Source organism: Xiphophorus hellerii, chromosome 22, assembly GCF_003331165.1.
Source record: "Xiphophorus hellerii strain 12219 chromosome 22, Xiphophorus_hellerii-4.1, whole genome shotgun sequence".
In the NCBI taxonomy this organism is placed as follows: Eukaryota; Metazoa; Chordata; class Actinopteri; order Cyprinodontiformes; family Poeciliidae; genus Xiphophorus; species Xiphophorus hellerii.
Window position 1 is genome coordinate 11,931,407 of NC_045693.1, and position 13,513 is coordinate 11,944,919.

At 37.4% G+C, this 13,513-nt stretch overlaps 1 protein-coding gene across 32 annotated transcripts in view; it reads right to left on the reverse strand.

Moving 5' to 3' along the window:
- Positions 1 to 13,513, reverse strand: part of LOC116712528 (neurexin-1a) — a 281,475-nt gene that overhangs the window by 102,850 nt on the left and 165,112 nt on the right. For all 32 annotated transcript variants that reach the window (XM_032552330.1, XM_032552315.1, XM_032552326.1 and 29 more), the window contains one exon: positions 11,029 to 11,210. In XM_032552330.1, coding sequence (XP_032408221.1) covers positions 11,029 to 11,210 — 182 coding nt within the window. The remainder of the gene's footprint in view (positions 1 to 11,028; positions 11,211 to 13,513) is intronic.

Below are 13,513 nucleotides of genomic sequence, written 5' to 3' on the forward strand. Positions count from 1 at the left end.
CGTACATGCTCATGCGCTTACAGAAGCCTTTGCTAAAAATCTGTTACATTAGACATGAAATCCATGCAACATTTACCAGTGCCATTACTATGATGTTACCACTAATTGTAGCAACATAAACAATTCCATGATTTATGGATCTGAAAAAATTAATAAAAATAAAAGGGAGTTAAGTTTATTCAATTTTTTTCTGAAGTGAAAAAGAATGACAGACAAAACGAAAAAGCTAAATTTAGCAAGGTGAAATTTCAACTCTGAAATTTTATTGATGGTGTTCAAATTGCATGATTTTTTATTTTTTGTCTTGAGGCCATTTTGACAAAAAGTGAAGAAGGCTTTGCATGTCTTTCCAAGGTTCTGTCCCAGTCAGTCAGGGAAAATGAAGGAGCAAGAGTGACTTGTGTCAGCACAAATCAGAGGATGTCAAATCACTTGTGAAATGGATGTTTCCTACCCCACCCTTTGTTCATTAGAGTGTGAGAATTCAATGATGAAGAAAGTACCTGAAAATCAGTTTGAGCCCTGTTTCTTGAATAACTTTTTGCAGGTTTACAAGTCAAATTTTCCAAGTTCTTTTCAAGTTGTTGTTCCCCCCCCCCTTTCTCTTTCACAAGCAGCTACAAAGTAGCACAAAACTGTTGGCAGGTATTAAATGTGTGCAAACCTGTGTTTGCAGGTCATTCTAATTCTGGAACATGACACCTAGGCACTTCAGTTACTACTGAGAAAATAACATCTTTCTACACTTTGCATTTTCCCATATCTAAATTGGGTATAATTAATCAGCTTATGGAGCTATAGACCCATATTTATGTATTTTTGCATAGACTACTGCCAGTGAAATCTGCTTTGAATTTCTAAAGATCAAAGATGCCCTCAGATTGCAGAGAAAAAAATTCCATCTGTGGAAAACTGATGGTATTTTGACCCATGAAAGAACAGATTGAAAAAAAAGCCACCTGCTACACAGCTGGCCTTACAAAACATGGGTCAGGGATGAAACAGAAGGTAGAACTCATCCACTCTTCTCATCCTCATCCCCTTTAAGGAATGTGTCTAATATAATAATATTGTGCGAATAATTCTTCTAATGTAAAAATATTGACTAAATTGCATTTGAAACTCACCATTACTTATCTATACCTGCTTATTAATAAAGGAATGGGGGGGACAGCTCCTTACACCAAGCGTTCACTCAGTGACAGGTGGGGTAGACCCTGGAAAGGTTGCCAGTCAATCATGGAGCAACACAGAAACACACACACAAAAAAAATAAATAAATAAAAATAAAACTCACACACAGGGGCAGGATGGGGTTGAAATTCAGCCTAGGAGCTTGTTCTGGAAAGGCCTTTTATTGCACATTGGACAAATTGTTTATATATATATATATATATATATATATATATATATATATATATATATATATATATACACTGTAAATATGCATTATAGAAACATTTAATTTCTTCAACAATTAAAACTACAACATTCTATCAAATTAGCAGCTTTAAAAAATAAAAATAAATATTAGGGAGCATGAAAATAACCTCCAAAGCTGTGCAGATCTTTTACATCATGAAGCCCCCAAACAAAAGGAAACTTTCATCAACATGACGATAAAGAGATGATGGTGTCTTAACCTCATAATATCACGTAAATTTTTGTCAAAACCTAAGGTTTTTAATAGCTGGAAACATGAACAATGATTAATTTTCCCACTGCAATACACTTAAATGTCTCATAAATAGTTTTATCAAGAATGAGCCATTATGTTTGTGATCAAGAGGCATATTTTACTTATTTTATATCGTGTACACATTTGCGGACATGAACAAGATGATTAACATTAGCCTGTATCGTCACGTAAGTGCAGAAGACTCATGCTCTATAAAATAAATTTTAAAATCTGCCTGAAGAAAGAATTAAAAGTTTGAAGGGAAATTCACAATATTATTCACACACACATATATATATATATATATATATATATATATATATATATATATATATATATATATATATATATATATTTGGGGGGGGGGGGTGTAATGCCAATGTAGACTTGACCTGTAGGCTACTTGCCACTTTGTTTTTAGTGTCTCCTGCTCCAGTCTTCTGTTTCTCCTCCTGTTCTATCTGCTTCTCCTGTCCCTGCGCATCCATCTCTTCATCCTCCTCTTCACTCCTACTCTGACTAGCATTATGCCGTCCCTCTTCTACAACTCCACAACCGCAAGTGACACTGTCCTTGTCTGCTACTTTACAACAACAATAAACTTTATAGCACTTCTGCAAAGAATACATAGTGTTAGAGAGCAGCTATGATATAAATGTCTACTTATCAAAGGATCTTAACACTGGAAGAGAATTACTGACTGTATTGTTTTTAAGCTGGTAAAAAAGCTATATTAATGAAACAACAGGGCAAGACAGTCTGTATATGAAGATACCTTTTCACTTTAAAAACATTTTCTTACCGTTTTATTTTTGCACTGAAGAAGCATGTTCCTTTTTCTGGTCAGTCAGTAATGATTGATTTTAATTTATCAACAGATTAGCAGTTTATGCAGGTATGCTATAATTTTGCTGATAGGCTGGCCTTAATGTTCTGTGTGCCTTAAGAATATATATGTATATATAACAAAAAAAAAACAACACAAACACACCATATTCCAAGTGTGGAATAATACAGCCAGGTAGACAGTGTTTGCTAACTTGCTGTAGTCCTGCTGTTTGGTCCCATGTTGTCTCTGACCGCCGCAACATAAAATCTCTCTTAATTCGCCACGTTTGGCTGCATCCTGCACTAACTCTTCCTTCCCTCTCTGATGATTTGTTTTCTTGCCGCCTGCTTCTGAAAGGTGGGGGAAGAGGGGACATCTGGGCTGCACATTTACTGTGGCATGTAATGTGTTTTATTAATATATCATGCTTTTTCAGTGTTTCAATTCGACGTGTGTCAAAAAGGGGATGGAGTTGGTGTTTATGATTGGTTTACTTACATACACTTTGATAATCTGCAAACATACGTACATGGGGTGGTGCACCAGCATGAGGGGAAGTAAAGTCAGAGTGGAGCATGAGCAAAGAGCAAGTATTGAGTGTGTGTACACATGACAAATTATTGTCTTTTTCACATGGATTTGCTTGCTCTCATTAATCTCACTGCATGATCAGGTAGAGGGCACAAATAAAACGCCATAATTATCAGCAGCACAATATATAGGAACCAGACTGAATCTGTACATCTGATTAGCAAATCACTTTTCCTATTGAGCAAAACAATAGGAAAAGTGAGAATGTTTAACCACCTCTCTCCCCTATGGGTGTGATGTACATAATCTGGGAGGTTAATGACTCTGTGTCAGAACATTGGTAATGATTTTCAGACAGCTCAGGCCTTACATTTTCTATATATTGTTCTCAACCACACTACAGTCTGTTTATATGACAAGCCAAGCCTACCTGGCTACAGCACACAATATGGACATGTACATGAACAGACAGAGCACAGTCAATCACTATGAGCCTAATGTGTGCCTGTTGATGAAGAATAGGAAGACTTTCAGTGTCAGATCATTTTTTGTTTCTGGAATTACTGGTTTGCACACAATTTTCTATTTTGTTACAGTAAGATGACATAACTTGTTTTGAATCTGCAACAACACATTGATTTAGAAACAATATTTCCCTCGGTTACAATTGTTCTAATAGTTTGAGGAATACCTCCTTAGCTCTGGATCAGAAGCTTTCTCTTAAACAAAATAATAACTAATAATTTTCACTATATCATTGATTTTCATCTGGTGAGTTTTTGGCTAAAGAAATGAAAATGACATAAAAACAGCTTAAAACTGTTCTTATGTGCTGCATTTAATGGCTGTGTTTCCATATGCTTGTTTTTATTGCAATCTACTTTCTGAATGTGGTTCAGAAAACAAAAAATCTAAGTGTTTAAAATTTTAGCATAACATTTTACATTTCTTAATTTTATCAGCATTGTGAAGGAGTGGAAACCAATTTCTCTTCACTTTCTGCTACTTTTTTCCACTTTGTGTTGAGTTTTCAACAACTTGAATGCAGATGTGATTTTACATTTTCCAATTGGCAATAATATGCTCTTGCAACTTTCAAATCTGCTTAAAATGCATATCATCGCCATGATACTGAGTCCAGTGCTGGACTGGGATAGTTACTATGGCAACAGCAGTATATGTGATGTGAGGAAAAGATACAGATGGCAATTGTTCACATACAGCAGAAATACCCCAAAAAACAACAGAAAAATCAGAAATCCTGTTGGAAATCACTAATTCTAAACAGAATTAAGTTTCAGACTAAGTTTTTAACACTCATCACTGTGACTTAACTACATGGTGATTTGCACAAGAGTTGATCCTTTGGGCATTGCATGCAAGTCTGTTCCTTGTCTGTGAGCAGTGCGAACAAGATAGGTAATTAGTGACCTTAACGGGGGTAGAGGATTAGAATGAATATCCTCCCTGAGCATGTGCTTTAATAAGAGTATTGGGGATAGCGTGACACTGGTTGTCTTTTGAGACCTGCAGTACCTCTCCTAGGTAACAACTTAGCACAACGTAGACTGTGCTGTATTTACTCAATGAAGCACACGGCTGAGAATAGGTTTCTGTACATTAGGTGAATGGTAAAAGTATGACATTTCTTACTTGACAGCTGAGATGTTCAAAGTATGACTGTGGTCTTCTCTTTTCTCGAGCCATTTTACATGATTAATAGGGTAGAAAGCAAGAGTTGAAACTGCAATTAAAGGTGTCTTCCATCTGAGGAAGACGCTCCTTTCTGGTAGTCAGCTAAAGGGAGACCAAAGGGAGCAATGTACCACCAAGTCATTATTTTCTCCACTATCCTTTCTACTGTATGGAATAAATTAACTTCACAGCGCTGCTGTCTTAGCTAGTGTCCCTTCATTGCTTGTTTTTTTTAAAGGAATGCATATAATTAGGGGTAAGGAAGGAAGAAAAGGCTCAGAATTGTCTCCTTCCCCCATACAAAGTTTGAGTGCCAGCACAAAATAAGCACAGTAGCTCCCTTGGGGCCCTGCTTGAGACTAAGCAGTGTCTCTGATAGTCAGAATCACTGATGCTCATTGACAACAAGAAATGATGAAAACAACTGTAATAATGAATGACCCTTTAAAAATGTAAAGATTGGCGTGCCTTGGTGGAGTAGGGGATAGCGCGACCCATGTTTGGAGGCCTTGAGTCCTCGACGTGGCAGTCGCGGGTTCGACTCCCGGACCTGACGATATTTGCCGCATGTCTTCCCCCCTTTTCTTTCCCCCTTTCCTGTCAGCCTACTTTCATATAAGGGACACTGGAGCCCACAAAAGACCCCCTGGAGGGGTAAAAAAAATAAAAAATGTAAAGATAGGTTTCCAAGGGCTAAGGCTGCATTGTTGTATTGTGAACGTTGTTATACTCGAGTAGTATGAAAGCACATGTCAAAAAGTTAGCAAGTAATAAAAAAAATCCAAGTTATTGTCTTCAAAAAGTGAAACATATACGTATATAGAAGAGATTATTTTATTACAGGTAGTAGGTATTAACAACCCCAAATTTAATTTCTCAGAAAAGTATGTTTCATAAACCCAATTAAAAATATATATTTTTAATACAGAAATGTCACCCTACTTAGAAGTACGTCTAAGCGCTGTGTTGTAAATGTAGTCATTATTTATTCGGGACTCCTTTTGCATGAATTACTGCATCAGTCCGACATGGCAGGGAGGCAATCAGTCTGCGACTCTGCTGAGGTGTTAAGGAAGCCGCTGTAATAACAGCCCTCAGTTCATCTGCACTGTTGGGTCTCATGTCTTTCATCTTTCTATTAACAATTCACCAAAGTTTTTCAATGGGGTTCAGGTCAGGCCAGTTTGGTGGCCAATCAAGCACATATTGATACTTTAAGCAGTGTGGATGGAAAACTACGTTAGAATCCATGTAGATCTTGTCAACAAAGGGAGTCATAAAATTATCCAAAGCTTTCTGCTATATTGTTGAACTTACTTGAGGAAATGCTGTGGTGCAACACCAGCAGATGACATGACTATGAAATCATCTCTGAATGTGAAAACTTTACAATGGTAATCAACCTGACTTTTCTCATTTTTCTTCCATACTATGTCACTTTGAGTTAGAAATTAAATGCAAAATTTCCAAAGAGGACTTCAGATCACGGAGCAGCAGTCCAGTCCTTTTTCTCCTTGATCCTAGGATGTGTATGATGTACAGTACAGACCAAAAGTTTGGACACACCTTTTTATTCAATGAGTTTCCTTTATTTTCATGACTATTGACATTGTAGATTCACACTGAAGGCATCAAAACTATGAATAACACATGTGGAAATATGCACTAAACAAAAAAGTGTGAAACAACTGAAAATACCCCTTAAATTCTAGTTTCTTCAAAGTAGCAACCTTTTGCTGTGATTACTGCTTTGCACACACTCTGCATTTTCTTGATGAGCTTCAAGAGGTAGTCACCTGAAATGGTTTTCACTTCATAGGTGTGCCCTGTCAGGTTAATAAGTGGGATTTCTTGCCTTATAAATAGTCATGAAAATAAAGAAAACCCATTGAATTAGAAAGGTGTGTCCAAACTTTTGGTCTGTACTGTAATGTTGATGCCCGGACTCCAGCCACAGTCCTCACCTTGTGAATTTCCCCCAAACTCTTAAATGGGTTTTGCTTGGGAAATTTTTAAAAACAGTGGTTATTCTTCCTGCTTATACACTTTTTTTCTTCCACTTAACTTTTGTTCATCAGCCATCTGTAAACCAGGTCTTCAGGTCAGCTCTTTAAACTGGCTGTAGTTGAAGTGCCTTCTAACAATCTACCGTCAAGTCCACAGTTTTCCTCATGACTGTCAGCTTTAGCATGGCCATAGCACAAACTTACTATATTTTTTTAATTAGACTTACTGTATGTAGTACTCTACTAAAAAAAATAAAAACATAAAAAAAATTCATTAGCTATAAGACATATTCATTAGATTTAAGACAAATAAATGCAGACTTTAAGCGTAATAAATCTAAATAATGCATGAGTTTCACGTTTTTAATTTACTTTAATGAATTAACCTTTCAATGATATTGCAATTTATTGAGATGCACTTGTATTTAGTGGAATTTAACAGTCTTGAAGTGTTTTAGCATGCTTAATGAAGTAGGATATGCCACACATCGTAAAAAGTCATCTACTTTATCTCATGGATTTCTCTGAACTGACACACCAAGGATCATTACATCCATAATTTCATATTTTGCAATACTGTCACTGGGAATATTTTCCCGGGGTTGATGTTCAGGTCTAGTGCAATTAATTATGTATATATATACTTCAATTTGGCATGCTATCAAGAACAGACCAGGATTATAACCAAGTGGGGCATACATACTAGAAACCTCATGAATATGTTTCACCTTAGATAAACCTGTATAATAATGTGGAAAATCAACCTAATTGGAAAAACCACAGGAAGATTATTGTGAACCTAGTTCTTTTCTTGGCATGTGTGCTACAGTAATAAGCCTGAGAATTGTTACACATTTGCTTGGCTGACTTCACAGTTATTGTCTTTATCTGCTGTTGGAAAAGGAAGGTGTAGGGGAAGAATCACCACATCTTTGTGGTATGTTTAAATCATAGTCTCCTCATATTACACAGAAGATTTCCACCTAAAAATGTGAACTGAGATGGCGTCCTTCAAGCCCCACTGGCTTTCTTGTCATTGGAAATGGGAGTGGGAGATTAGGCAGGGCGTAGGGGGAGGGAAATGTAGAAGATTGAGCAAGAGAAGGGGGGTAAATACTAAATTCTTGTTTAATCCCATCTCAAGCAGCTGGATATACTCCTTCTAAGATTTTTCTACCCAATGCTGAGGTGACTGAAAGGAATGGGATGAAAATGAATGAGAATCAGCTTTAAACATGTATTAGATGTAGAGTGCGCTACTTCAGAAATTATTTTATACAGGTCCATCAATGGAAATCAATTGTTAATACATTTAAATTACTGGGATCCCAGAATAGTTTTATGGCAAATTAGGCCACACAGTCAATGTATTGTTATTAGTTTATACCACTAATGGTACGTTTTGCTGGAAATGATTTTTTTAGGCGACTACTGGTGTGAAGTGCTGCTTTTCTTCCATAAGAAACACATCAAAGTGGCAATTTTGCACAGCTCATTGCATTTAATAGAGTGCAATAAAAAACGTCCTTTCTTGTGTAATTAATGAGGAGATTACAGAAGCGAAAAAAATATTTCTGGAGGGTGTGTATCATAAGTATTGCAGTTTCATAAAATTTTGAGACTCAATTCTCTGCAATTTTTTCAAGCATTAGTTACACAAAAGTTAGAAAACCCCAGGTAAGAAGTTCATTGTAACATTATCATTATTAATTTGATGTAATGTCATTTCAGATTTTTAGGCTAAACTTGCATTTTAAAAATGCATTCTTAAGCTGCATCACAACTCCGAATAATGAATGCTGTTTATTTATTTTTCTAATAACCTCTCACAGACAACTAAATCAATCAATAGACCTTTAAATGCACCTACCCTCTCCCACACTTTTCTTTTAAAATTCTTTTTCCCCTCATTGTTTTCTTATTTTCTAATACAATTCAACATTGCACAAAGCCCTTGGATTAATGTGCAAAAATAAATAAATAAAAAGATGCATTCAGAGTGACTGCTGATGCGAGAGGAAAGAGGATTCTCACAACCCACTGCCCCTGCTATAAGAACATGCCTTATCAACATTTTTTCCGTGTAAAATGTCAATGGCGTGCTATTTATTTTATCAACAAGGCTATGTGTACATTTGCCTTAAGTTGCATGATCTTTCTACCGTGTTATAAATATGTAGAAAAGCTCCCTAGCTTCTCCTTTCTTTGCAGTTCTTGTGCCTGACCTATAACATTTGTTGTGAGAAAACAGTGAATCATACATAATATGCTATAAAAATCATTTTGCAAACCTTACAAAACAATCTATTTGTCTACACATTTAACAGCTATACATTGAAATGACCAATGGAAAATAAAACCCTGTTCAGTAATTTAAAAAAGAAAACCTGGCTTAACTCTGCAAATCTTTCAAGAAAACATTTCTCATTCAGCACATTAAAGCAGTCCACAAGGGAAATCTCTTATGTTCCATCTTTGTTTCGGGTATTTTCTAAGCAGGTGGAATGAAGCCCAGAAAGCAGCAGCATGCATAAGGTTGGTAAATGAGAATTTGCACATCTGTATAAACACGTCTGTCCTTTTACGACCAGACTGCAATCTTTGTTGTTATGAAGATCTTGTGTGCTCCCTTTTTAGTTAAGTCATAAATCATATGCATCAAATAGGTTTCATACACTGTAGGTTTAAAAATTACTTGGCTATTAAGCCAAGACGGGGGCAGAGAAGTGTTTGAAGAAGACATGTATCACAGCTGGTCTGTTTTCTCAGGAAAGGTCTGCTTACATTGCTACATCTCAAGGTGTGGGCAGCTGAATTATGCTACAAAACTTCAAGACACGTTTAGTATTTGTACGTGTTCTGGCCTGAAGCCTGTGTTCACTGTGTGTTTGAGTGTTCTTGTATTCTCCAGGCTATCACATTTTACTGTCAGTTATTAGGTGTTGCAGACAGAGGCAGGTCATGGGGCAGCTTGCAGAATTATGTTCTGGTCACAGAAGCAATTCCTGAAACCTGTCCCTTATGACAGCACAATTTCCCCTAGTTTCTGATGCACAAAGGCAAAAGCCATTACAGATAAGCAAGAAAAAAACATTGAGAAGCAACTACCAAATAAGCAAATTCAGATGTTTCAGTCACTTAATATAATATTAAACAGCTAGGCATACAGACTGCTTCTGCAAACAATGAAATATTGGGTCACTGTCAGCAGTTCACTGAATACAAGTACGACAGTCGGGAGCCCACTGTGCATTAAGTCTAATCGTAAAATGCTCTCTGCATACAATAACTGATACACATCGACTTAGCAACAAAGTGAAAGCAACAGGAAACAATAACATTTTAACCTCAGAGTGGTAAGCCAACTAAAATCACAGACAGCACATGTAGAGACACATAGTGTGCAAAAATCACAAACTATTTGAATAGTTAATAGCAGTAGTTCTAGTGTAGGCCTGAAATTAGCTCAAGAAAAACTTAGAGAGTTTCATGACTAAGCAGCTGCATCCTAACCTTACATAAAATGGTGCAATAAAATCCAGAGAATGAAAACTGCTGCATGTGCAGCATGCAGAGCCATTTAAAAAAGGTAATTCCAGCTGCATAGGAGAAGTTTGTGAATGGTGCATTTTAGTTCCATCATGATTGCACTCCAATGCACAAACCAAGGTTAATACAGACATATATGAGCAAATTTGGTTCGGAGGAACTTGACTGGCCAAAACAAAGCCTTGACCTGAATCTGATGGTGTACCATTAAGGTGAAGTACAAGGTGACTGCGACCCAGGGCTTTTTGTCCAAAATCAAAAATTGAAATCAGAAATATTCTTTAAAAAGAAAGTCCTAAGTGTAATGGCCTGCCTTGACAGAAGAGCTGAAGCAATTTAAGTTGCAAAGTGTGAGCCCCTCAGTCTATGCAATGAAGTTATAGAATGTCTGTAAAGTTCTTATGTATGGCAAGGCAAGTATATAAATATTGTCGGCAACATAATGTATTTTTATTATTTGCATGCTACAATGATCCAATGAAAAATTGAACTTTTTTAAATTTTTCATTGTGACAAGCTTAATTTTCAAGTTTATCAAAAAATGTTAACAGAATCCATGTGTTAACACTGTCATAATCAGATGTGGTTTAATCTGATGTGACTGACCACAACTAAATAGTGAGCCTTGATTTTGGATCCTGACCAGACCACGGATATGTGTACCAACATTTACTTCCAGCAGAAAAAGAAAAAGTAATTTTGCACCTTAAAGCATCCGAATGAATGAAATTCTGACTTACAATGTGGAGCTTCAAGAAGTCTCCGAGTCCAGAGGAGCTATCCACCCTCACCAAGACAGCATCCTTCAGGTGTGTGCTGAACCCAATGGCGAGTCGGTCCGCCCTTGTGCTGGGTCGGTCATTTGGCGGCCATGTGTAGGTGATCAGTCCACCATCTCGGCCAAATATGTATGTTGTTCCCGCTGCAAGATAAAAGACAGGGGGGGGGAAGCAAACATTTTAATAACTTAAACAACGACTGCACACCCAGCGGGCTCTGCCGGCTGTCAACACAAAACCATTATTAACATAGCAAAGCCGGCCTCAGCTCCATGTGCGCGGAGAACCGTCAGTCTGAGCTTTTTATTGTGCTGAGTAATGACTTTGCAGAGCACCGAGCAACATATCACTCTTGAACCGCTCTCAGCTCCATCTGAGAGTTTAAGTACACTCATGTCAATTCATGAGTAGAAGAAAATCCAGCTAAAAATGTGTGAAACGCAGGTAGAGGTGCCGCTTACCTCATAATGCCAGGCAATTACTCAGCTTTACAGCCGCTGCCTGTTTCACCTCTACACTGATGAGACACGAGCAAGCACTTGCAAATTTTTAGTTGTGTCCCAAGTGTCTGGGAGACCAGCATACCAAATGGGCACCTCCTCATCTCTTGTGCTTCATTAGCGATCTCAAAGAACACAGCGGCATTATTGACTGAGAGGGCCAATTATGCCCTGCTTGTATCCTCCACACCAGCTATTTCCTGTCTCGCTGAATCATGTCAATGTCCTAAGCTCCTCTACGAAAGGTTAAAGCATGACCTGGTAGATGGGAGAGTGGTTCTAATAACCCAGCTATTAAGTGAGAAAGCACTACTTCAGAGTGAGACAGTGACCCCAGTCAAGATGATGCCAAAAAACACGCAGCCAAATTCATCTTTTACAGCGGTGTCATGTTTCATGTTTAAGGATCATGATTGTGTTTTACTCCATTTTTGCTTTGTGGCTGTGAGAAAAAGTGTGTCCGTGTGTGCACAAATGAGAATGAAGGGATCTGAGATTGGGAAATGAACGCCTGTGAGAAAGGCTGAAAATGAATGCAGCTGTCAGATTAGCATAAAAACAGCTATCTTCATGAAAAATTAGACAAGGAGTTGTGCTGGTGTGCTGTATGTCTACATGTGGGTTAGAGCCAGAGACAGAGAGAAAAACTGCGAGACAGTAAGACTGTGTTAATATTCATAGAAGCAAGAAGTTAAACAGCCTTTGCTGGAGTAATAGATTATAAATCATCTTGACTGTAATTTCAATATTTTCTTGTAAACTGATTCACAAGGATATAAAATTATCAATACAATTTATTTATATGCTTCTGCATCTTTTTCTAAGAGTTTCCACAGCGCGCCACTCTGGTTTGGAGCTTTTTTTCATTTTCACTCCATTATTTCTCTTATTTGATTAAACAGACACTCTTTCCCATAAGCTACAAAGAACAGCATCATTGAATAACATTAATGTGATCATGAAATGAACTTAAGACATTCAGATCTATGACAGGATTTTGTGTTTTTCATAAAACATAACTCAAATTTCTAAAACCCTATTGATGATAATACTGTAAGCACTTTTGTTCTCCTAATGGATATGGCTCTAAGGAGCTTGATGACATCAACAGAGGAAAAAGACATTATGCTTGCTATATTTGCAAGACAGGCATCATTTCTTTTTCATGAAGTCTGGCGGCTACAGCTGAAAACTCTTCTTGTTTCACTAATGCAGATCTGATGTTGGACCCATCCCAGAGCGATCTCCAATTCATGCAGCCAGAACTGGACTGTTGTCACCATCTCTTAAATTTCCCCCAAGCCGTCTAACACTTGCTCCGTGCTCCGGCTCATTATAATTAAGTGCTTTTGGACTATGTCAGCTTTGGACTATGTCAGCGTTGGAAATCACTGCACCCTTAAGCGTCTATTTCCTGCTCAGTCTATTCATATGCTTTGACACCCACTTTATCCTACTGACATCCTATTTACTGTTAGTAGACACTATAAAGTAGTGATTACCCATTTCAATGGACCTTAGTAGAGATCATTATAGTAAATAGGTTAATTGCAAGATGCTCATGTCAAGGCCCAGCAGGTCAAGAGGATTGAAGCTAACTACTAAACGTTTCCAAAACTGGTTCACTAAGTGCAAATAATAGGGCTGCCAATATGTGGTAAAACTGCACAAAATCCAGGAAAGCCCAAGACTAATAGAGAGTGGTGGGGATTAAGCTACATGGAGAAACATTGCTAATGCACACCTACACATACATGCAGTGGCATGAAATCACTGCACTCTCCTATGTGACTTCACTGCTGCCGAGTAATTATACTCTGGCTGCTTTTTTGTTATTTGCATCGTCTCCTGGGACACTTGGCTTGATATGGATCTGTTGTAGTCATTAGATACAGAAGCATCCTGGAAATTCTTGCCTGTTTATTTACCATTATAATTTAAAGAGA